Below are 27,615 nucleotides of genomic sequence, written 5' to 3'. Positions count from 1 at the left end.
TGTACCGGCTAATCCACTAGAATAAGTTACTCTGAACCGCAAGTTTGCTTGGATTTTTTTATCTTTTGACTGAAAATATTCGAACCTTAATATTGTCAAATTATGACCTTATGTGTCCTTAATAACAAGGATAATGCACGCATCAGGAGGTTTCTGATTAATGTTCAGTACAAAGTATCTGTATGCTATTTATTTATATATTTGTGCACATAAACATTGGTACAAGGGGGTACTAAGTACATATGCACCACAAAATAACAGTGAGGCTAGTAACAGTTTTAATTGGTTTGTGTGAGGGCTGTGATACTGCTTGGTTGCCCAAACCGAAGCAGATGGTTCTCTTAGGGGGCCACACCCGGAGACTTCGATCTAAAGGTTTGATCCACAAAGCAGTGGAGTAACGTAAGGAGATGCAGTCACGTGGTAGCTGGTGATCAACAGTAGGTTCACACATCATTTACTCCCTCAGGATCCTGGAGCCCATGTTCACGATCGGTTCGGAATCAGGGTTTTTCAACTCCCGTACATCGACCCTTCATATCCACCAACCCGGTTAAAGTACCGGACATTCGCTTTTCGTCCTCTCAATTTCGTAAACAACACCCCTGCGACGAGAAGACAGTGAGTAGGACTTCCTTGTCAGTGTCTGTATACACGTGGCCATGTTAGAGCATTTTGAGAGGGAGGCAGACTTTCCCCACCCTTGACCGTAACAGGGCATTTGGGGCATTTGTATGTTAGTGAAGTGTTAAGTACAACCCTAACACTTCTAACTGATTGTTTTCATCCATCGGCATTCGAGTGGAAGTCAGCACAGCACTTCTTCAACCTAATGAAATTCTTCACGAATAAGTGCTTTGGGATGCTGTGTAGAACGACAATGAAAGCTCCTCCTCCTCTAGTTTGGAGAAGACAGCGTTTTTAAAAGCATCAACTTAAGCTGTAAATCTCTATGATTTCAGAATTACTGAATAGTTAGTTGGTTTTTTATACAACCAGTTTAATTAGAACTGAAATGTTTTCCCATTCAACAGAAGAGATGCATATAAATATGTAATTTCTAATCTTATAACTTGTGGCTAGTTGCCTCACACCGTAAGTTAGGAACTTATCTATAGTTCATCTTTTTGGTTATTCCGACTTGTAGTAATATACCGGACTAGCTATCTATTGTCACGATCAATGAAATGAATACATAGGTAACTCCGAACTGTTAAGTCATCACAAGTTAGGCTAAGATTAAAAGTTTATATAGGTCAGTCCCGGTTAATCAACTTACTACATAAACAAGCATCAAAACTGATGTGATGATCGATATATATTCATGTGCTGGTAAACACGGGTAAATGAGTAGTATTGAAGCTGCGTACAATCATTATGGCTGTTGCGAACCCTACCACTTTCGGTTCTAAACATCTTTATGCTTATAATTCTTCATTTTTTTTCGCTAAATTCAGACATTGCAAAACGAACTCGAGTGGAAAAATTAAGGGCATTGTTTGCTCAAGAGTTGGAGTCAGTCTCAGATCCTATGACTCGTTGTGGCCTACTTCAAAGTATCGGACTCAAAGAATTTTCAGATTATTTAGCTTTATTACCAAAAGAACGTGACACTATTGAGGCAAATACTCTTCTGAAGCAAGCAACAGAGAATGTTAAAACAGCCACTCGACAGTATGCACGTCGTCAGGTGATTATATTTCTTTTTTTTTATTGGTATTTCTCTGTTGAAGGGTTATAGCTAATCGTGTTTGCATTGTTGACTTGGTTGGTTTTAATTTTTATAAACTCAGTAGTCTGTTCATAGTTTGAACCAAGTTTATGTCAATTAGTAATTTTCGTAGATGCCTTTGTGGCTTTAATTCTTTTATTATTTTTTGTTCACCTACAATACTACTTTGCAAAATTTAGTATACTGTATATTTAGTGTGCAAAATTTAGCATAGTTATGCAATAAATCAAAGTGAAATGAAAAATAAATATCACTCACTAATCATTTACAGAATTCCATATTTTATTGACTTACCTTAACATACAGATTTTGTAATATTTGTATAATTATTGCATCATTTCAATGTACATAGCTTCCTTAATCATCTTGATCGGAACAAGAATAAAGATGTTTGAACAGATTATCATGAATCCATGTTATTTCGTTAGGTTCTCTTTATCTTTTTACAACATGTATTATTAAAAAATTCTAATTACAAAACAAGTCGAAAATTACTAAAACGTTATCTATACATTTAAATTACTTAATCCTTTAATCTAGCTTATATAGTAGATAAACTGTAGGATTTTAATCCTTAAAATTATTTCACTGGGATTGGCCTCCACACATACGTGCTTATAAACAAACATATTTTACTACATCTACATATCTGGCCACATATTTATTCCAATTAATTACTGAATCATTGTGTCCTTCCACATACTTAGCTGACAGCAGCTCGTTCATTTCCACGTCTGTTTGGATGGTAATTATTAAATCATTCATTCTACCCTCTCTGTGTGTTTTTTCCTGGTTATTGGAGTTGTGCGTTGGAAAGGAATTATTTTAACTACTTCATAATAAGGACTGTACGGTCAGTTTGTATATGAAGCACTAAGATTAACAAGCAGCTATCCGTTACAAAATACACAAATACATTTAATTGAAATTTTTAAGTATGTATAAGCGTATCATCGTAAGGATGTGAGACTAAATAAAAATATTGCAAATATATATCTTCTATAGTAGAGCATTCTACAACAACGATAGTAACAAAAGATCAAAGAGCTGTTCATAAGTACTTACGTAATGAGGAAACACTAATAATTAGTAAACATGAAATGAGTAAAGCTCAGTTATCCATTAACGTAAGTAACCCATGGTGTCATTAAAAAGACAATTCAACAAAGAAGGTTTTCTTTTCTACAATATCATTTACTCAAACTGTACAATTGTATTTATAGTTAATTAGCGAATAAAGTAGTTTAGCAAAGAATAAAATGATTACCTAATCTTGGTTGTCTAAGTTTCATGACGATCAAGAATTTAGATAAGGATGAAAAGTAATTATCCACTTGACGAGTATGAAAAAGATGTAAAATAAATTAAAAGTATGAAGGCGATAAAAATTAATTTGAAAAACTAAAAATATTAAAAAGATGTATTAATAAGCAATTTTCCGTTTATAAAAACTTAGGTGTCCATACCATGTAAAAATGATTGTTCTGAATATCAACAACATTCTGAATAATAATAATGAAAACGTAATGTACATTGAAGAAGTCATTAGCTATTTATACTCAGTAGCACAGTGGATAGTGTGTTGGTGTTTGAAGCAAAAGGCAATAGGTTCGAGTCTCAGCGTGAACACCATCAGTATGATATAGATATATCCAGCTGACGAAACGAAAGTAGAACAAAACGTGCTTCCTAACTTCTACTGTTAGTTAGGATCCATCCATTCTATAAGACGACTTTTATACCATGAATTAAGAATGGTTGTCTGAAACTTCCGTGAACTAAAAGTTATTTTAATCCATATTTTCTTTTATTACGTTGTGGTTATGCATAGAATTTCAAGCAAGGAGTCTAAATAAACTGTCTAGTATTTTTATGGTATATCTAACTTAAAATTTATGATATACATTTTACGAATGTTTAGTTGCTATTTATACTGACGAGTCACTGACAAGTGAACTGAGTCATGTTGGTAGGTGTAGACTACCTGGTTGGGGACCGCGAGATGATAGCAACCGATGGTTAGAGACCCTGAATGACATGGCTCAAAATCGTTTGCAATGGCGCAGGTGCATCCACTCTCTGTGTTCTCCCAAATTCTAATCTTCTGAATTCTTCATGTCCCTTTTTTCCTCTTTCCAAATTTGTTTCACTGGATTATACTCTTTAAATAACATCTCCAAACACTAATCTTCCCGATTACTGCTTATACTCTTGCTACCTCTACCACTACGGCGTTTGAATCGACAACTGGATCTCTGTGCTAATGTGGTGTGGCAACTCGAACTGATGTACGTACGTACGAAGTTCTACGTTGTTACTGACTGACTGATACTGACGTGTATTATCAATTAGTGTAAGGTAAAAAATCATAATAATGTGCTTTAAACAATTTGTCCATTCATTAAGTCTATAGGGGGCATATACAAAGGTGGAAATTACTGGAGTTTAAATGATTTAAAATCGTATTGTGAAGAAGTAATCACATCACTGACTATCCATTTATTGAAATAATAAAAATGAGTGTTTTGTTGATTGTTTCTAACTATCCATTATCTAATACGGTATATCTCAAGATTAACCCGTCTCGATTGGTAACCGTCAACGGCTAGTGTACTCTATCCTTTTCCAAGTTTAGCACGTTTTATTACTTCATGTTTACCTGTAATATTTTTTTGTTTATTTTTAGTAATTTTATTTCCTTGGTAGATTCCTCTGTGTACTGTAAAAATATGCATAAATTTACTACGTATATTAGGTTCTATTTTCTGCTTACCAGTTTTTGTTACAAAATTTAATATTGCTTAAATATGAAGTATGATATTCTGTTCTTAATGTTTATTTTTATCAGGTTTCTTGGATTAGAAATCGATTTTTACGACGTCCTGTAGAAGGTAGCATTCCTGTTTATCGTATAGATGTGACAGATTTTTTAAACTCTGAATCTCCAGATATTTGGAATAAGACAATTATTGCACCAACTGTACGCTTAGTCTACAATGAATTAATAAAAATAAATGATTTACTCTTTGAAAACTTGAAAAACAATGATTATCTAAAAAGTTTACTTGATATTTGTCCTGAAAATTCTTGTCCTAAAGCAGAATCATTACTTTTGCCTAAATCTTTTACTGAATCAAACAATAACAACAATTCTCCATTCATTTGTTCAATATGTTCAAATAGAATATTTACACAAATCGATGGTTGGGAAGCTCATTTAAAAAGTAGATCACATCAGAAACGTGCAGCAAAATATAAGAAAAGATTACTTATCGAGAAAGCAATGAAAAATTTATCATCATAATATTTTGTTAAATAGATAATGTTTTGTATAAAAGTTGTTTTTTTTTTCTCAATAAAATATATTACATTAATATTCGTACTGAATATTTAAATGGTTATACAGTTTGTGGAATTTCTCTTATATTATTATAATGGTTTGTGAATCCAAAATGATAGTATAGTTGACCTTCAGAATTATGATAATCAGTTAATTAGTAAATAATATAACTCAGTAAATACTTCAAATTTCAACCGTTTGATTTGAATTCCATATAAAAGTGCTACAGCACTTGTATCATGAATTAAATTCACTTATGAGAATTTGTTTTATTGTCTTAATTACACCTCGGACTGTCAGGGAATCATAACTGTTTGTCAATTGAAATTTCTTAAATTACAGTGAATATTTACCGTATCGTATTTATTGAATGAAAACTATTTGTTGATATAGTTTGTTGTAGTGATGTATTTTTCATTTTGACTTTTTGGGAAAAATGTTTTAACTTAGATTTGCTAATAGGTTTTTGGATTTTAAAGTGCTCTAGTTCGACGTTTATGTTGAAATAATACATAAGTTAATAAGTAGTCGAAAGAGTCAAGGGTTTTCTATCGACTCGTATCAACCATCTAACATCAAAATATAGTGCACATTATGTCGAGTCATTTAGACTAGTCGGTCACATTGTAACTTGGTCGATAGGATTCGGTCAGCACAATAGAACCAGACCAATGTAACATTGGTCACTGCTCAGTGATCGATCAGTTGTGAATGTGTTCAGTGTAATTACAACCCAGTATATCACGTAGGGTACGTTTTGTGGTCTCATAATAGACCTAACCCTGTGGATCTAACTCATATTGTACGAGGGATTTATTTCACGACTTATTCAATAACCTATTTAGGGTTCAATTGCATAGAGCATCAAACAAAGCTCACTAGCATGAATCGCTACACTTCTCGACAGTGTAAAGACAGAAACTCAAGAAAATCAGCGAAATGTTAAAATGGACAAAATGAAAATATACGTACATAGATATATAGCATAAAGTTGCTCAATGTTTGGAAAAGGAGTATGTTGGGTGCATCTACACTAATACCCTCCAATTTCAACTTTTTATACGATCTCATGTCTCAAATTCTCAAGTAGAAATCTGCATTTTGATCACAGCTCAAACCTGCATCTACAGACATCGTAGATTCGCCTGTTCAAGCTACTCTTTAGAACTTTTTCAGATCACTTTAATCAACGTTATACGTCAGAGTTTTAGTTTTTTAGGTATGAGTAAACTACGACAAATCACATAAATGTTTAGGGGACGCACTTAATACGCCAAAAGTGCTTGTTATTAGCTATGCTAAGCAACTTATTTTCAATTAGTATTAGGATATACTATAGCTTGGAATCCCTAACTATCAAAATGCGTTGCTGTAAGTGTTAAAGCAGTCGATTATCAACCACTAAGCTATAGGTTCAAACCCCATCTGCCTATTTCTGACTGGGCAGCTAAACGAGTATTACATTAGCCCTCACAAATAAAGAGTACGTCAAGGCTGGGCTCAAGGACCAGTTACTGTTTTGCATAATAGGATTAGTAGCTATATGTGGAGTTGCACTGATATTTTATTATTACTTCAGTATCGAGAATTAAATTATCAATTGCCACAAAAGTTTTCATCATCCTTTTAATCACAAGGAATTGCTTCAGAAGTTCTTCGCGATTGCTTGTGCCTAATCGGAGGTTTTCGTTCTTCGATTACCGTTTTGACGAACATGTTTGATTTACCTTGATACTATGACACGTTTTAAATGTTCTGTAGTATAGAAAAATTCACGATTTTAAGTAAGAAATCACACCATATAGAGAATCATGTGTATAATGTTTACATCCAATTTGTAAGGGTTTGGATTTGCTTGTTGTTGATATTAAGGACTGTGAATGATCACCTTTAGAGTATGTGGACCCTGATAAGGTTTCCCTGATATTACCACTAATTTACGAGGATTTCCGAACGAAGTTCTGATGGTGGCTAGCGACGGGATCCAGGACGTGTTTCGTCGTATCTGAGACTCGTCAGCCGGATACACCGGCTTTTCACTGTTGACGTCCACGTAAATAATCGAGCCCGATGCATTTCGCTTCAAACACAAACGCGTTATCCACTGAGCTATTGAACTCAGATAGCCACTGTCTTGATTAATGAGATGTACTTTGTTCGCATGGGTTTGGATTTGTACGTTGTTGATGAAATGTACATCCTGGATTTCACTACCATCTATTACAAAACCTTAGCTCACTTGTTCATCGATATCATGAAAGCAAATCAAAACAAAAGTGGACATTCTTTAGTCACTGCTCAAGAATAAATACTGAAGTTTTTTTATTATTATGTGGGTAAATAAACTAGTTCAGCATGTACTTGATCTTGGGCCTTATTTAGATGTAAGAGCTAATGATACTACGTGATCGCCCAACAAAGTCATGCAATTGTTTCGTTTCAAAGCATGCGATATCGATTGCTTCTTATTATACCATACCTAGATACTACACTTTAATACATATGGTTGTAAGCAGCTGATGAGAAACCACAAAATATAATGAATTCATATTATTCCGCCTCATTTATTGTTCTGGCTTCCTTCAATTTCGTAAAGGAAACCAATTGTATGAAATTCTCGTAGATGACCGGTCAAGTATCTGTGATGATTCTGTTTACTAGTCTAATCTTAGCCCGTATCTGTGGTTAGAAGCATTTTAGTGACAATAGTTTCATATTATAAAATTCTCATCGATAGTTAGTGGTCTTATAGTCATGAATAAAACTTCCTCAAATTTTATTTCCATTTTACTCTCTTAGTACTATTATACAATCAAATGAATAGTCATTTAAATCAAGCAGTTTAGACTAAATTGTAGGTGAATTCGTTACTGCACAATTTCCCATTTTTTATTTTAAAAAAAATTGTTTCTAATGATACCCTGCTAAATTCCAAGGACATAATTGTTAGTTAATTATTCCGTTTCAAAATATGAGTTTTACTTGTATTAACAACTAGGTGATAAGTGTTCTTTTTATTTTTAATTTTTAGCCTTCTCGTCAAGTCTACTTTTTCTAGTGTTAAATAATTTAACCAAAAGATTGGGTCAATATTGTTATTTGTGCAAGAATATTAATATAAATGTCTATATTTAAAAGGTATATCACTAAAACTGTAGTGGCTATTGTAAAGAAGTATACAAAATTAGTGACATATTTGGAAAACAAATGGGAAGGTAAACATGCTTCATCGTTTCATAATTATAAATTATTTAAAAATGGTAAGTTTTAGATAAATTTCTCTTGTTTGTATTAAAATAATTTATGGTTTTTATTTCTAGTTGATGATAATTCTACTGGCTATTTGATAAGTTTAATCTATTAGCTGAATCTATTGTGACAATTTTGTTGATTTTTATATTTTTTAAACTACACAAAACCTTCAACAAAGCCTATACTGACTCTGAAAACTAAGGAAAAGATAACAATGATCAGCCGATCCATGTATAGTAGTTAATATTTGTTTTTAAATTAGGATATCTCAGTGTATTCTTTTTCATTAAATGGTGATACAGTTAGTCAAGGAAGAAATACGTTTATTTAGTTTATTAACTTATTTAATAGATTAATCTATCTAGTGGTCAGTGTTATTATTCTGATTGAATATTGTACGTAATAAGTATTACTTTTAGTAAAAAAAGAACCTACGATTAATTCATTTGAAATACTGTAGTAGCTGTTAAGTTATTGTCTGTAAGTTTTGTACGTGTCTACCTATATATGTAAATAAGACACATTTAGATTATCAGAATGGGTTTTGTGGAGATTTTTTAGAAATTTCACTGGTTGAAATCATGAGTCAATTGAAGCTAGACCACCATGGAAAACCTGGAAGCACTGGACGACCGTTTCGTCCTAGCATGGGACTCCTCAGCAGTGCGCATCCACGATCCCGCCCCCCGCGAGACTCGAACCCAGGACCTAGGACGAAACGGCCGTCGTGCTTCCAGGTTTTCCATGGTGATCTAGCTTCAGTTGACTCATGATTTCAACCAGTAACATTTAGATTATTAAATAAAAACACTAAATAGGTTAGTTTAACATAAAGAGCATTAAAAACAATTCTTTATCAACATTTACCACTGTTAGTTTCACTTCAAATGTGTTTACTCTATTTTGTATCAAACTGTAAATAAGCTTATTGTATGATACTCAATCAAGCAGTCACTTCAGAGATTTATTGATATACGTAATTTTATTTCAACGTAAGGTAGTTAAAGTTAAGCTAGAGGAAAATTTTAATGAAGGTTTATCTCAAATGGTTTGGTTGCCTTCCTTTAGATTTGCATATATGCGCAGCAGCAATGACCTCAATCAACTTCGATGATAGAAATATGATTTAATCATGATTATTTCCTATATATTCTAGATAAAATATGAGGGGGGGGGGTAAATTTGCTTAAAAATATTGTGGATTTTATTGAAAATATTTATCAATTAATCTTGTATATTTGAATATGTTTACAGGTGTCCACTCGACGTTGATAGATTTGGGTGACCTCAGTCAGTTATGGATAGATATTACTTGTCGTTCTCAGTCAATCATAGAAATCCTACCGACTCTTAGTAGACATCAGGTGTATGTCCTACGTCAGGTATAATTTGTTTCATTTTCTAGCTTTATTCTATACAATTGGCTTAATAATGTTCACTCTTCGTAGAGCTTAGTGAATTATGTAGGTTTTCTTACAATTGTATGGTAGCTTCAGTGAAATTCAGGTTACACTTTTCTTTCTATTAATAAAAATTTGTGGCTATATAGCAGTAACGAGGCAATCCGTCAAGTACGCATATATAAATATACTAACTGAGTCATTGCAGTCCTTAACGTCAACAACGGGAAAACACAAACTTTTACGAATAAAATCCTGTGTTTTTGCTTAATATATCCTTTAAATCTACAGGTTTTATTTTATTGTAACTATGACAAACTGGACATTACTTTGAGTCTTTCTTGTTTTTACCCTTGTAGTGGTGAAAATGGAGGTTATCATTTTCAATTGTAATCGATCAAATAACATTTTAATTAGTATCAAAATGTATGTAGAATAAATCTCCTTTTGCTACTTTGCTCCTTTTGTTGCGCTCCTTTTGTTACAGGTGCCTAAAGATTTGGTGAGGATTTTGCCTGTAATGCTTCTTGCTCCATTACCAGGAACAATACTAATTTTACCAATCTTGTAAGTAATAACTATAAAAATACAATAATATTATAGTGACTTAAAGTGATTCCAGGTTTTAGAATAATAATTGAGATTATATTCATGATAAAGAATTATTTACTGTTATTTATACTATTCTTTGATTCGGCTCTACTTTTCTTATCGTTACATATATATATGTTTTAATGTAAACATTCACTTGATTATTCATGGAAAATGCAAGATCATAGCTCACTATGAATCAATCTCAATAGGGAAAGAAATTAAACATTCATGATATCAGGTAGAATAACAATTTAATAATTGATTAACTGTAATTTATTGGCGGCAAAATATATCATGATAGTTAATGAATTATATGAAACCTTACAATTGACATAAAATCATATTACCATAAATTACTTATTTAATGAATAAAAATTAATTATACCAAGAATAACTGTATAAGTTCACTTGGTGGTGTTTTACTTGTATCTTCCCATTGTTATTAAAGACTACAATTGACTAGTCTCATGTTAGCATATGTGGATTGCCTCGATATAGCCTTAAGTCACAAGCTCTCTAAGCAAAGATGGATAGTGGCTAGCAGTGAAGTTCAGGACCCGCGTTTCGTCCTATTTGGGACTCACCAGCTGGATGTACCTGCATCCTAAAATTGATATTCACCCCGGCACTCGAACCCGGTACCGTTCACTTCAAACGCCATCGCGTTATCCACTAAGCTACTGAGTTCTGGTAGCCACCTGCTTCTGCACTGGAGTGAATTTTAAATTTACTTGGTGTTGTTTTACTTGTATCTTCCCATTGTTATTTAGGACTGCAATTGACCAGTCTCATGTTGGCATATGTGCATCCTGTGCGTATCGCCTCGATATAGCCTTAAGTCACAAGCTTTCTAAGCAAAGATGGATAGTGGCTAGCAGTGGAATCCAGGACGCGCGTTTCGTCCCAAAACTATATAAGTTTTATAATTTCCTTTCTTCCCTTATTCTTAACAGTTTATAATCTTTAAAATGGAAATGTGTCTGATTCTTCTATGAATCATTCCGATTTATTTGATTCTAAAAATATGTGTGAAATTGTAGTTTCAATGGAAAGTAACTTCAAAAAGATATTTATCTAATTTCGATTTTATTAATGGTCATCTAGTTTTTGCCTCTGAAATAAGTTTAGTTCAACGAAAAGTCCCATTCAATGCTGTTATAATTCATTCATTAATTCCTAAAATCTTACGAAAATTTAAATAATAGAAATGTAAGTACAAGTTGGAGATTTAGGATTTTCCAGTAAATTCATTTCTAGGTGTATTTATTTGTCCAAAGTTTTACAATAGCTGTCCACACTCTTTTTTATTTAGTTATTTAAAGACAATATGCTCGTGCAATCATTAATAGTGCCCCCAAATGCCCTGGTATGGCCGAGAGTGGGGTGGGTTCGCCCTCTCTCTCGAAATACTCTCACACGCCCACGCGTATACAGCCTCTGCCAGGGAAGTCCTAGTCACTGCCTTCTCGTGGCTGGGGTGTTTTTTACGAAAATGAAAAGACGAAAAGCGAATGTCCGGCGCTTTAACCGGATCCCAAACCAGTAGTGCACATGGGCTCCAGTATCCTGCGGGAACAAATGGCGTATGAACCAATCGTTGGTCACCGGCTTCCATGGGACTGCATCTCTTTACGATGCTCCACTGCCTTGTGGGTCAGACCTTTAGGTCAAAGGCTGGAGGTGTGGTCCCCTAAGATAACCATTTGCTTCGGTCTGGGCACCCGGGCAGTATCACAGCCCTCACACAAATCGAATGATTTATGTGGCGCATATCTATTTGGTGCCTTCTTGTACCAATATCTATGTGTTAAAATAAATAATAAATAAATAACCATTAATAGTGCAAAGCATCAATAGGAGTCGTTAGCAAACTATTTCAGTAGTTTCTTCTTTTTTGTTTTTATTAAAATGAGTGATTAATAATTTGTGATATAACACACTTGATATTCACTAATTTGTACCCTCTCACTCTAATTTTTTTCTTTATAGTTTTGCTTTTCCTCGTATTTTTCTGTCACGAGCATTTTGGACACTAGAACAATGTAAATCTATCGATACAAAATGTTTGAAAGATCGATTTAACTATAATACTCAATCTTTATTAAAGTCTAAGCTCTTAACAATAATTTATTCGTCCCCATGTTCTATGAATTATTCTCAACCTATTTTGAAGTCTTTAAGAAAGTTAGCTAGTGCGTTAAGTCAGGTTAGTTTGTTAGTTTCAAGTATATAGATTTACGTTAATTCTTTGATGAACTCTAACATTTGAGTGTTGTTTTATGTTTTTTAAAAGAAAAATTTGTTTTTACACATACACTGGTGAGTGATTTATTCATGTAACGTTTGTAACAATGTTATTATTATATCAGAATGAAAAACCCTTTTTTTAGTCTTTGTTTTGAAGCTAATCCTCATCCGTTGTTAAATCACTGATTAAATTCGCACGCGAGACCGAAGGTCCTGGGTTCGAGACTCGCGTGCGGGATCGTGGATGCGCACTACTGAGGAATCACATACTAGGACGAAACGGTCGTCCAATGCTTTCAGGTTTTTTATGGTGGTCTGCCTTAAGTCGACTCATGAATTCAACTATCTGAGTAAATTTTAGCCTAATTTCCTCAGCACAGCTTATCTTCTCAGTTAATACATTCTACTCTAAAAATGAACCAGGAATATTGTATGTGTATGTGTGTGCATGTGTTTATTGTAATCATATCAACTCATTATGCGTGTTTATACTCGTGAATATTTACTCAACTAGGATTAATTTAGATATCGTTTTTTTACTATATGGTAACTGTGAAGTTTGATAAGATTGTGACTTGCAGACTGTTAACCTTTATCAAGTGACGGACTATCAATAATATCTTATAGGTGTCTATGCAACGACTTATAACTTATCTTAGTGTACGGTTGTCCAACGAATATATACATGATATCACGTTATCAGAGCTGGGATAAAGAAGATCGCTTGCAAATGTTCTAAGCTTGAGTTCGTTAATTCGCAGATAACTGTCTCCTTGCAGTAGTATAAAATATAATTACATAAGACAATATACTATGCTGTTATATTTCACATCTTTTATGAAAAACTGAGTTAATAGGTTTTGTTTGTAATTTTACGATACTCGTATTCTGTCACCTATATAACAAGATACCTTGTTAACTCTTCAATATATAATAGTTGAATACCAATACATCATCGATCTAAAACATGATACTAATTGAATAATGTTGCATTGTGTAAAATGGAATATTTATTCATTACGTTTTCATTATCTTTCTGAACAATATGGTTACCATAAAGGAAGTGAGCTGCTAGGATTTTTCAAACGTCTTTAACAGCTTATTCCATTGATATGAGATTTTGTTTGTTAGCAATAATTGTACTCTCACTGCATATATCTATTTTGATAATATCTCTTATCTTGCAGTTATCTATCATTTTCTAGAAGCCTGATAGATTGGGCTTATTCTGACATTCTATTGGTTGCTAAATAAGCTGTTTGTCATGCCTCGAAAATTCACAAGTCTTTCATATATTGCCTCTTTGAGATTCTAACATTTTCGTAGTTCAACTCCTAACCAGATTGATTAAATTAAGCGAAAACATGTTACAGCGTTTGGTGTCTTCATTAGACTAAGACGAATAGGATTATCATTTTGTCTACTGTATTGTTCCTCGTAGATAATAAAAAATTGTTGTGTCTACACTCATTTTTTTCTAAAAGATAAAGAGCACTATAGACAAATCTTTTTTCTACAAATTCCGTATCCGGTAAACAGATGATTTATACTTGTGTAAGATTTTTACTGGTCTAGAACATATTGTTGGAAGTTTGTTGTCATTATTTTCACCGTATTATAACACAACACACACTCAAAATACAACCACTTAAACGAGGTTACAGTTGTGTCTTGGATTGGTATGATAAACCGATTGGCTCCATCTTTGGTGCCTTCTTGATGTTCGTCTGGCTGTAAAAGATCGAATCTATGGTCTATCGGTGAGAGCAGTTTTGCTCCAGGCTTATGAAACCTGGGTTTTCCGAGTTGTGGACGTTAGGTAACTCTGTGTTTGATCATCATCGTCTCCGAAGGATTACCGACATCTAGTGGAAACACCATGTTATTAATGCGGAGGTTCGGACACAGTGACGATCATCTAATTAGTATCACTATTTTGAAACACTGACTTCGATGTCTTGGGCATGTATTACAAGTGTTGTCCCGGCGAATTCCACGGTGTGCCGACGCTGGAACTGGTTGGAAAAAGCGAAGAGGTAGTTAGTGTATGATATGGTGTAGTGGTATGACAGGAAGCTGTACAGGACTGGCTTCTGTTGGTCCTTCACGACATTCTCTTTGGGGTCCTGTTGACAGTGCAACACGCTGGCTTGAGACTATCAGATATGGCTTAGAATAGAAACCAGTGGCGATCTCGCTGTAGCTTTCTATTTCTTTTTTCATAAAAATGGAGGTAACTTCTTTTCTGGCTGTATGTTTCTTAATTGAACTGATTCTCCCATTATTATCATTGTTGTAACTACTATTATATTTTATTATTACTTCACGCTTATACACTAATTTCTACTCATTTTTGTTCTTTTTTATTATACTCACTGTCCTTTCTCTATCTTTTCACAACCTCATTTTTATTGTGTGGGGTATATATATTTGGTGCCCACTTAAACCAATGTTTATATGTTGAAATAAATAAATAAATATCTACTTACATTTGAATGCCTGAATTAAATTCTTCCAGTTCGTTTCATATTTGCCTTTTATTACCATCAGTCACAATGAGATTAGTCGAGAAATTGTATCTAATCATTGTTATCGTAAATGGTGCCAACCCGATTCCTCAATTATTTATATTTAGAGTACAAAGTAAATATTTTAATTTTTCAGTCGATAACTTCTAGATCTTTTCATGAAATATTTTTTTCGCTCTATCAGAATTTTTAGTTTTTTTCTAAATGTAATTTCAATAATTGAAATCATCAGTCAAATGAAGCTAGACTACCGTGGAAAACCTGGAAGCACTGAATGACCGTTTCGTCCTAGTATAAAACTCCTAAACAGTGTGCATCTACGATCCCGCCACACGAGATTCGAACCTAAGATCTATCAGTCTCGCACACAAGCGCTTAACCTCTAGACCAGGATTTCCATGGTGGTCTATCTTCAAATGATTCATAATCTCAATCATTGAAATTACTATAATATCCATAAAAACCTTTCTGATTATGTCATTTAATACATTATTTTGAGATGGTGGAGAAGATTTGTAGCTCAGGTGGATGATTTTGATGGAGTTTTGTTCTCTGAGCTGGATCGTTTGGTCGTGGAGCTTTCATCGTTCTTCTGAACGACATCATCAGGACAAACTTCAGATAGAAGTGAAGTGTTCGAATTTCTCCATATGTGTTTCACAGCTTGTTCTGTGCACCTCGATGTTGATTGGTTCTTGTTGACCTTAGATTTATCATTGTTTACTTCTTTGTTTTGGTTGTGTCTCCCATTGGTTTGATTTTTGTTCCCATATTTATGCATGGTTTTCCTGATTGGTTGATAAATTGGATTGATTTCAATATGTTTGTTGATTGCTGATTGTCCTGAGTGCCAGGCTTCTAGAAATTCTCTGGTGTTTTTGGAGTTTCCTCTGTCTAAGATTTCTACATTTTCCCAATCGAATGAGTGTCCGTAGTTATCCACGTGTATTGAAGTAAGTGAAGAAATATCATGGCGTTTGACTGCTAATTGATGTTCATGTAGGCGTAGGTGGAGGGGACGTCCGCTTTGTCCGATGTAGTGTTTGTCGCAGTTGGTACAGTTTATTTTGTAGATAATGTTTGATTTGTTCTCCTTTGTTATTTCATCTTTTGGTTTGCATAAGATTGATTGTAGTGATTTTGTTGGTTTGTGTGCCACACCTATCCCGAAGGTTTTCAGCAGTCTCGTTGCAGTTTCTGATATTCCTTGTATGTACGGTAGGGTGATCCTTTTACTGATTTTTGTGCCTGACTTGGGTTGTGATGCTGTGTGCCGTTGTTGCTTTTTGATAAAGTTGATTGGGTAGCCGTTCTTTTGAAATATGTCCTTCAGGTATTTCTCTTCATTTCTTCGTGCTGCCAGTGTGCTGCAGTGTGTCCTCGCCCTCTTGAACAATGTGTGTACGCAGTTGATTTTGTGAGCCCTTGGGTTGTTGCTGTTGTAGTTGAGAATTTGATCTGTATGGGTTGGTTTCCTATATACTTGAGTTTCCAGTTTTCCTGTATCAGTTCTAGTGATCAATATATCCAAAAATGCATTAATAATTGATTGTATTCATTGACTAAATTACATAAGAATAAGTTATGTATAAATAATAATAAAAATTTTGAGACTATGTAGTTGAGTTCATTTCCACCTTGATATTGTTTATAAATTGATGAATCTTGTCTGAAACTCAATTACTTTTTAGAAAAAAATTATGATTTAACTTACTGAATGGAAGAATGAATCCAACTAAACGGATTGATATTTGCATTCTCACAATTTAACTAATGAATTTTATTTGGTGTATTTAGTTATGTTTTCCTTTGTATAGTGAAAGCTTATATTCCTTCAGACTGGGTTTTATATTCACATTTTATAGTTTGGTTTTTAGTCAGTTGTAAACGATCTATATATATATCAGTAGTAGTAAGAAAGATTAGATGTAGACAACATGATTCAAAAACAATACATGGAATAAAAAGTATCATTATCTTGAGATTATGTCGTTTAAACCGATTCCGAGAGATGTCATCCAACATCTCCAACTATTAATAACAATGATAGCCTAGACCTTAACTGACTGGTCATTGCCTACCTATGTAACAAACTAACATTTAATGACTTTATAAACTTATATCACAATTTAGTTTGACCGCTCCAAACGTTCTGCCAACATTCTCATACCCTACATCAGTAGGCAGTAATTTGGCATACATAATTCATCCCTTAACCACTTCATTAGATAAAGATTTATTGTGTCACCAATAAATTGGACATTTTTGCATAGTATGCTTCTTTCCACTGCAGTCTTGATCACATACACGAGCGATGCTTCAAAGGGGCCTATGATTAAATAGTAGTAACCTTATTTATTTTAACACATAAATATTGGTACAAAAGGATACCAAATACATATGCGCCACACAAAATTTCATTTGATTTATGTGTGGGCTGTGATACTGTCCGGGTACCCAGACCGAAGCAGGACTAGTAACCTACAAAGGCCATGTACCCCGGTCATAAATTAGAACAAAGTAATATTTTATGGGGATTGAAAAGTTGCTTGTCAGTCGTTTCACCATGATCAACTGATATGAGTCCCAAGTAAAGTAGCGTCCAAATTACTAAGGGAAATATATAGTGATTGATTATTTTTTTTATACAAATTGCTTATTAGGAGTTAAACATAGGAGTTATTTCGAATAAAGCTAATTATGCATTCCTAGATTCTTCACATTACTGTTAATATTTCTGTTTTAGTTTTAAAACATTTTAAGCTCATGTTTAGTTTCCATGTATTCTTCAGGTAATTTTTTGTTTGATATGTTTTCTTATCATTGAAATCTAAGCCTTTTAATGATGTAGTAAGACTGTTTAATGTAACAAATTTATCAATACACCATATTACATATTGTTCGGTTCTAAGAAATATATAATAAATTTATAAAGTATTTAACATAAGATCTGAGGTTCTGAGTTTGGTCTAAAATTAGAGTGAAAAAGTATCAAGTAGTTTCTATCCATTCATAGTTATCATTTTTACTAAATGCAACAATTTACTTACGATATATCATTATGAAATGATCATCTGATAAAAAGAAGAATATTATTCACTCTTTTTGTTATCGAATACAAACTATATGTCATACTGAATATATATTCAAGGAAAACTTAATTTCATTCAATAAACTTATGGAAGAAATATACAGTCAAGAAGTCAGAAATTCTATTTGTTAATTGTACTTCAAGGATTTAAAATGAATAAGACATTTGATATATATCTACAAAACTATGTGTTTGAAGTTATAAGATTTGTAGTTAAACGTTTTGTAAATTTTACAAAATACAATTAATCCTCTATCTGTACAAAAACGATTGTTCATCATTTATTTGGTACTATATAAATCTACCAGGTTATATTTTCTATAAAAACAGAGTGCATTAACTTTAGTTTGAGTAGATATTTCAGAATAGTTGTTTGGAAAAAACAAACAACGACTTGGTATATTAAATAATTTGTTTCCAATTCTGAGTCAGTTTTATTTATATTCTTCGTTAGTTTATATTTGTTTCTATTTATGAGCATATTTTTTTTCTGATATTATTCTTTTTCTTTTGAAAAACAAATATATATTTCAATGGTTAAGATCATGAGTCAGTTGAAGCTAGACCACTATGGAAAACCTGGAAGCACTGGATGTCCGTTTCGTCCTGTTGTGGAACTTCTCAGCAGTGCGCATCCACGACATCGCCACCTGCGAGATTCGAACCCATAACTTACCGGTTTCGCGTGCGAGCACCTAACCACTGGACCACTGAGCCGGTATTCAACGGTGTTAATGTCTAACTTCAACTAATCCACGAAACTGAGCGACACATCCACAGTTATATTCAGTAAGTTACTATCTCACAACAGACCTGGTTGAACTCCACTGGTCACTACTTCTCACTAGAACTTCAGCAAATACCTCTTGAAGCCAGTCACTATTGAGCATATGTTGATTAATATCCACAAAACCCTTCCAAATATATATTTGTCTTTTCTTTCAAGGTTTCAATATTAGAACCAATTTCAATCGAACAAATTCGTGATTTAGTACCTGCTTTCAAAGGTCCATTATCTTTAGAACAATTGGATACAAGTCATTTAGTGAGTTATTCTGTTTTATGTGACAATAGTATTTACTCAAAATAAAATTATAATAATAATAATATTGTTTTTTAAGAATATATATCTCTGAAAATTCCAACTTTTACTACCTTTTATGAATTTCTGCTTTGTAATAACTGCTACTTTTATCTATTTTTAGAAAAAAATTGTTATAACTTGTGGCCTGAGTGCCATGCTAATGTATACGTAATGATACCGCCAATCAGAAAGCAGTGAATTATCGATCGGGCCAACGACACATAAAACCCATGAGAGCAGTCTAGAATCCTTATTGGCCTTGCCTTTTGCCTAGCCCAGCCAATTAAGTCCAGAACACCAATCTCAGCCTCTGAAATATAAATCATTTATTTCAAGCATACTGGGTTTATATACCAATCAAACATACCATATCGTACTGTAGAATATGAAACAAAATTTGTACAAGAATTAGCTACAATTGAAGAATGGTAAATCGTATAATAATAGTTTATGGGTCAAACTAAAGCTTATAATAAGAGGGAGATGAATATGAATAGTTTAGTTAAATAACAACTATACGATAAAAATATATTCATAGTATTGGTCCATAAATAGATCCCAAAAGTTACCATTCATTATGCTTATCGAGCCATACCAAAAATAATAAAATGTTTAGTGGTTTGGTTTCATACATTTACCATGCATTTAGTGAGAAAGATATGCTTACTATTGTAGTTTTCATTACGGACTGATCTTAGTTAAATAACCATTGGGAACTAGGAAGTTTTAGATAACTATTTCTACTGTTCGAGAATATACATCCACTACACCTCAGGGATTGAGACTAAGATCCTCGGGTTTTACGGTTAGGGCCTAACCTTTGGACTGCTGAGCCAGCATCCAATAATTTACATGTTTAATTTTAATCAATCCATGACATTATGCAATCATTTTCCAATATCATTAATAAGTAACTGCTTCACATTCGTTCGGTCTACTGATTCCTAGATCTTGACAGTTATTTACCTGGGATCCGTCTTTGGTGTAAACTTAAAAAAGTCAATAATCTTAACAGACTCCCTATAGTATTCATTACTATTATTGTATTTTATTTCATATTTAAACTGGCTGTTTACCTCTAGAATATCTATCACTGTTCACTTCAAGTGATCCATCCTTTTTCACCCTACACGTCATACTTACCAATGAAACGTATATAGCTGCCATTTTTCGCACCATCACTGTTATATCTTTTATAGATGACATTATATGTTTTTTAACTATGATCGTTGAAAAAAAAGTGATTGAAAATTATACTACTTGGATTATGACCGGTAATAAATTCCAAAATAATGAAAAAAAGTGCAAGGTTTCGTACAGAATACATATTACCATGCAATTTATTATAATAAAGCTAGTATTCTTCCGAAGTTTCCTAATTTTCTATTGTTGTATACCCGATTCTAACGTGTGGTTTATTTCAGAGTCCTAGATGTTAGCGAACTGATCAACTAGTCATACATATTTCTCTTACTTTATAACAGCTTTAATTATACACTTTTCACACTGAATTCAACATAAAAAAGTTTCATTAGTCAATGTTTATCCATGTAGATACTATGATTTATATGTAATAATCGACACTTGCTCTAGATTCAATAGTCAGATGGCAAGAAGTATATTTAATTCTGCTGTTATTTTTCCATACTAGTTTTTATTTGTTTTACTTGTTTGAATTCTCCATATATAAGCAAAGAGAGCGTTTGATTGATTACAAAATAGTAACTAACGTCAGGATGAATGAATTCTACTGATCATATCTCAGCGTCGTTATTAATCTAATTTATTCGATATTTCACGAACTATTTTAAGATATTAATTGATTAAAGATATTTTCTACACGAAACTCGGAATCTAATTATCTTGATAGAACTAATGCTCCATGTGAAGTTCAAATTTGCATGATTCTGCTTCACAATCTGATACGTTACATCTGAGCTATCTGGGTCACAAGTCACCTGCAATCATCTAACAAGTCAATAAAATTTAGGCAAATCTAACATTACTGTAATTATTTGCTATTAATTAATAACCATCATCAAAAGATCATAGTAGTGTGTTTCATATTTAAATAACTTTATACAATTCATTATTTTTATGATAATTTAAGAGTATCATATCTATTTTGTACACAATTCTCAAAAGTATAGTTCAGGTGTTTCTCAGTCACTAATAGTTTATTTCACTAAATGTATTATCATTTGTTTTTTTTATAGATGGTACGAAATCAATACTCATACACAATATAAACTATCCTTATCCATTGTATATACAACTTGAGCCGATCAATAAAACTGAACACATAGAATGTTGCTAAAACATTCTCGAAATACTTGATATAAATTTTAAGTACAATTAAATGAAATCAAGATAGTTTTATTGTATATTGTTAATTATTTTATTATAAAGAATTTTTTCTACAGGAATTCATCTGTTTTGATTATCATACAATAACTTGGAAAGTTATGGAAAAAAAACCCAGTTAATTAGCATGCTCATATGTTTTTACATTGTATTTCCTAGATTATTTTCATCCTTATTTATATTAATCAAAATAATCATTCAAATTCATTAGGTAATAATTATATCAGAAGGGGTTTTGTGGAGATTTTAGTAATTTCAGTAGTTAAAATCATGAGTCAATCTCCACAAAACCCCTGATAATGATCATTTGCTCACTAGTGACTGACTACAAGAGGCATTTCTTGGACTTCTAATGAGAAGCCGTTACAAGTGGAGTTCAGTCAGGTCTGTTGTGAGATATCAGCTCGCTGAAGACAATGGTGACGGTGGCGCAATTTCATGGATTAGTTGAAGTTAGACACTAACACCACTGTATGCCGGCCGGCTCAATGGTCTAGTGGTTGAGTGCTCGTGCGCGAAACCAGTAGGTCATGGGTTTCGAGTCCTGCAGGGGGCGAGGTCGTGGATGCGCACTGCTGAGGAGTCCCACAGCAGGACGAAACGGCCGTCCAATGCATCCAGGTTTTCCATGGTGGTTCAACTATTGAAATTAATTTTATAACTAACTTAGTCCCATAAGCTTAATTTCACTACTGTAAAATTGTAAACTTTGGATTTAAAAAAGTTCCTTTCAACTATTTAATAAATTGATACAAGTTTCGATAACTTATGATGCCGTTATGTTTATGTAAATGAGATTGAACCTGAAATAGATAAGGATACTTTCGAAACAGTTACTGGTTTACCTATCATCAGCTCCCAAATGCCCTGGTACGGCCGAAAGTGGGGAGAGACAGGGTAGTCCTACTCACTGTCTTCTCGTGGCAAAGGTGTTGTTTACGAAATTGAGATGGCGAAAAGCGAATGTCCGGCGCTTTAACCAGGTTCGTGGACATGGAGAGTCCACCCAGGAGAGTTGGAAAACCCCGATTCCAAACCAATCGTGAACATGGGCTCCAGGATCCTGAGGGAAGAAAAGGCGTGTTTACCGATCATTGGTCACCGGCTATCATGGGGCTGTATCTCTTAACGTTGCTCCACTGCCTAGTTGTTTAGACCCTCTGATCAAAGTCTTCGAGTGTGGCCCCCTAAGAGAACCACATGCTTCGGTCTGGGCACCCGAGCAGACTTCTAGCCCTCACACAAATTGTATGATTTATGTGGCGCATATATATTGCGTGTCTTTTTGTACCAATGTTTATGTGTTTAAGTAAAAGTAATAAATAAATAAATCAACCCATCGTTTCTCACTAATATTTTTGAAGTAATAATCTTACTTGTGCAAAGATGGACAGTGGCTAGCAATGGAATCCAGGATGCGCATTTCCTCCTATTTGGGACTCGTCAGCTTGGTGTACCTGAACCCGAGTTGATGTCCACTCTGGGACTCGAACGCAGTACCGTTCGCTCCAAACGCCATCGCGTTATCCATTTAGCTACTGAGTCCTGGGTACTAGGATTACGGTACTGGGTTCGGGTCCCAGAGTGGCCATCAACGCTAAAATGCAGGTACATCCGGCTGACGAGTCCAAAATAGGAGGAGATGTGCATCCTGGATTCCATTGCTAGCCACTATCCATATTTGCTTAGAAAGCTTGTGACTTAAGGCTATATCGAGGCAATCCTTACAGGATGCGCCTATGCCAACATGAGACTGATCAATTGCAGTCTTAAATAACAATTGAAAGATACAAGTAAAACAACACCAAGTCAATAATCTTATGTTTTAAAATGACAAACTTAAATAAGTATAAATAGGTATATTTTTTCCTAATTATCTATATAATAATTTTTCTGATGGCTAATTCATTATCGATGTTGTGATATATATTCTGAAGAAATGACTTACATTAAGTCACGAAACGTCAGAAATTCAATTTTCCTATTCATTAGGATAGAAAAAGAATTTATTTATTGTTAAATTTCTCCCCAATACTCAATTTATTGGAAACTATCTAGTCCAACCTTGGTACTGACTCTGTGGTGTGTGCTACTTATAGATATAAGTAGTATACGATGTTGGTCGTGAACAGAAGGTCTGGCAGCAGAGACAAGAAGATCGAACAATAAAGAATAGAAACAGGATCCAATTTGTATGAAAATGCAAGAACAATGAAGTCTGAGTCATTTTGAGATAATTGATGGGCATTTTGCAAAATAAACATTTACTTGTTAGATTTTATTAACAAGTCCTGTAATTTTGTGTTAGATACATTCGATTGTCCCCACCCGTGTTTCGTTCACTACAACATCTATAAAGTTGTATTTTATTTTCGTTTCCTTGTAAATATGTATTTTCGAAGTTAAAGCTTCTTTTTAAAAATAAAACAACTTAGTGAAATCAATGGTTAGAAATAATTTTGTTCTCACGGTATACAACCATCTTTTTACATTTTAGATAAATGGAAATCACTTAACTATTTCCAAAAATTAGTCTGAGAATATCAAATTTCTAGTTTTAATATTATCTTATAGTAGTTAGGTTTTATTTGATAATTTATTTCCTAATCTTTATTCTCTTGTGTTGGTTATGAGGAGTTTAATAATTGGTGGATTTTATGGTAGTATATATCATTAGAAACGTATCAAAAAAGTGCATTCATTTAGTGAATGACATTCACTTGACAGCTGTTTATTGCATCAACATCTATATCAACCTGCTATTTAAAATAACTGTTTCAGCTAGTATACAACCAACGTCAGGGAAATCCTGCTCATTACCATCTTGTGGCGAGGATGTTGTTCACGAAATGGAAAGGATAAAATGCAAATGTCCAGTGTTTTAGCCGGGTTGATGGATATGGAGGATCCACTTAGTGGAATTGAAAAATCTCAATTCCAAGTCAATAGTGCATATGGGCTCTAGGATTCTGAGGGAACAAATGATATGTGAACCTATTATTGATCACCGAATACCATGGGACTGCATCTCCTTACGTTTCTCTACTGCCTTATGAATTAGACCTCTAGACCAAAAGATTGGGGAATTGTTCACTTAAAAAAAACTACCCACCTCTGCTCCCGAACCATATTCTAACCCACATACAAACCAAATGATGAAGTATGTCGTATATTATATTTGGTGCTTCTTTGTACCAATGTTTATGATAATTAAATAAATAAATATCATCCCGTCATATCAAGTAGAATATCTGTTTTTCATTTAAGGATGACAAAAATTATAAACATTGATCTTCACAAATAAATAAATAAATAGGTGATTTAAAGAAGCTGTTCCTAATCGAATTGCCAATAAAGTTTATCTTTAGTTACCAATCGACATTTTGTCCACTAACTAGTATATACATGTATGTATATACCAGTCATATTGCATATTCCTTAAAAAAAATTAATTATAGTTTTTATTAAATATAAACTATAAAACTGCTTTATTTATGATAAGTTGTCGTGTGACTTTAATAAATTACCTAATTTCAACAAACTATACTTCATATATAGTTATTAAGTAGTGAACAAGAAGATGAGTGGGGATAATCGAATGTATTAGACACAAAATTATAGAACATCTCAATAAAATCTGAGAACCATATAGTAAATCCTTAATTTACGAAATATCAATCCATCATCTCAAACTTCATTGTTCCTTTTGCAAATATCAATCCATTGTCTCAGATTTCATTGTTCATGCCTTTTCATATCAATTGCGTTCCGTTTTCGTTCTTTCTTTATCGATCTTCTACTGAAATACATTCCATGCCTGACCACCGTTATATACTACTGATATGAATATAAGTAACCCACACTACAACTACAGTATCCAATTGTGGTTGATATGAGATTATTCTCTTTAATAATAATAATAATAATAATAATAATAATAATAATAATAATAATAATAATAATACCGATATTAATATTAATAGTAACCACAATAAACTTTAATGATTATCAAAATATATTAAATAAAAGTAATTACTTTAAATAGTCGTTTTATATATCCTGTCTTACAGATTTACATTGAATATAATATGAAAAAAAAATCTAAATTAAAACATTGATAAACATAAAACTATATTCGTTGATATTTATATGTGGTAATAACACTTGAGAGCATGTAATTAACCTAGGGATCAACAATTTATCATATTGACCTTATACAATCCTATTTTATAAATGAATTAATTCATGTTAGCATAATAAAGACCTTTTTTTAAAATCATTATCTATGTGTATAAGTTTGATTTCCTGTATTGTACTGACATAAGTTTATTTCACAATTGATTGACCACTGGGTGGCGATCGATGTCATGCGTGCCTCTTCTTTATTAATGCAGATCGAATGCTATCGATCATGTTGCAATATGGCCACCAGTCTAGGTGACTCGACAATGCGGGCACTATATATTGAGATTAGATGGTGGTTGGAGGTAGTCGACAGGCAACCCTGGACCCGGGTTTCGTGCTACTTGGCACTCGTCAGCAAGGTGTACCTGTAATCTTGAGGGAACTGGTGCATTGCAACATGATCGATAGCATTCGATCTGCACTAATAAGGACTAGACACGCATGACATTGATCACCACCCAGTGATCAATCAATTGTGATTACATCTCAGTCCTACAGGAGGTCGGTCGCGGCTCGGATAGCTCAGTGGTAACGTCTCTGACTGTGAAGCTGGGTGACACGAAATCGAATCCGCCAAGTTGCACCAGTTCCCTCAAGACTACATATGCACCTTGCTGACGAGTGCCAAGTGGCACGAAACCCGGGTCCAAAGTTTCCTGTCGACTACCTCCAACCACCATCTAATCTCAATAAGTTTATTTATTTGATAATATTATAGTTAAATTCATTTAACCTTTCAATTATTTATTTGGTATAAAATTATTTATTTATTCACTATATTTTAGTCTGTTGTTAGGTATATTAATTTCATGGTGAAAAATTTTTTTTTAAAATTATTGATCAGAATGGGGTTTGTGGAGATTGTAGTAATTTTAATAGTTGGATATGTATTGTTGAGGAGTCCCATAGTGGGACGAAACGACCGTCCTGTGCTTTCAGGTTTTCTATGATGATCTAGCTTACATTGACTCATGAATTCAACTATTAAAAAAATAATAATTACTAAGGAGTGATCAATACATTTTAATTTATTAAAATATCTTGCAGCTAGATTGAATATCAAATTATTATCATTCAGAATTGTTTTGTAAGACTGAATTTCTTGAACATTGTTGAGTTGACTTTTGTCAGTTAGCGTAAGTCTTCGCCACGTGGGTAGGAATGGTAGGTGCTTTGAGTGCGTTGAGGTTGGATATTATATAAGAGATTGCACCATGGAACAGAAAAACAGAATGTTTACACAGTAGGTATACTGAATCTTGAGTCATTTATTTGTATGGTTTTTGCGTGTTCTGCAATCCAAGTTGATCCTAGACTGTCTTCTACTGCTTCTCTTCTATCTTCTAACATATTCTGCATACGCCGCGTTTTTTGACCTACTGGGATTCTTCTCTTTGAGAATCGACTGTAGTAACTTCTACGCGACATTCCTGTATATACTAATTATAAGCAATCTTATGAACAGTATTCATTACACTAATACCAGATCAGTGAATTCTTATTTCAGTATATCATGTTTTACATCATATAGTTAGAGACTATTCAAACAGATATCCGATTTGTTTTGTAAATCTGAAGAAACACTAATTGTAATTTCAATATCTTACTAATTGCCTTTATATATGCTAAGTGAATATTGTATTGCATCATGAGTTTGTAAAAAAAATGCTTCGAACTGACCCAAGCTGAAGTTCACGCCGAATATTTTAAAACATAAAATTATATGGACCTTCGTGTAATTATGAAGAATGTGATCAATGTGTAATATTATTTGTGAGTTTCCGTATAGGTTACAACA

The 27,615-nt window shown here is 33.4% G+C and overlaps 2 protein-coding genes across 5 annotated transcripts in view; both read left to right on the top strand.

Moving 5' to 3' along the window:
* The window catches only part of TRIT1_1 (tRNA dimethylallyltransferase), a 30,022-nt gene extending 22,089 nt beyond the window's left edge, over positions 1-7,933 (top strand). For 3 of the 4 annotated variants that reach the window (XM_051209816.1, XM_051209818.1, XM_051209817.1), the window contains 2 exons: positions 1,458-1,690; positions 4,581-5,069. In XM_051209816.1, the coding sequence (XP_051075278.1) occupies positions 1,458-1,690; positions 4,581-5,036 (689 nt within the window). In that variant the 3' untranslated portion in view covers positions 5,037-5,069. Of the gene's footprint in view, positions 1-1,457; positions 1,691-4,580 lie in introns of all 4 variants that reach the window. The other variant, XM_051209815.1, reaches the window with a different exon arrangement.
* A 169-nt stretch (positions 7,934-8,102) lies between these two features.
* The window catches only part of MS3_00002242 (uncharacterized protein), a 30,235-nt gene continuing 10,722 nt past the window's right edge, over positions 8,103-27,615 (top strand). Inside the window, exons 1-5 of the mRNA XM_051209814.1 lie at positions 8,103-8,332; positions 9,579-9,706; positions 10,212-10,291; positions 12,308-12,524; positions 19,131-19,229. Of these exons, the coding sequence (XP_051075276.1) occupies positions 8,194-8,332; positions 9,579-9,706; positions 10,212-10,291; positions 12,308-12,524; positions 19,131-19,229 (663 nt within the window). The 5' untranslated portion in view covers positions 8,103-8,193. The remainder of the gene's footprint in view (positions 8,333-9,578; positions 9,707-10,211; positions 10,292-12,307; positions 12,525-19,130; positions 19,230-27,615) is intronic.

Source organism: Schistosoma haematobium, chromosome 1, assembly GCF_000699445.3.
Source record: "Schistosoma haematobium chromosome 1, whole genome shotgun sequence".
Taxonomy (NCBI): Eukaryota; Metazoa; Platyhelminthes; class Trematoda; order Strigeidida; family Schistosomatidae; genus Schistosoma; species Schistosoma haematobium.
Note: the sequence above shows the minus strand (reverse complement) of the source record. Positions and strands in the feature narration are given on the sequence as shown.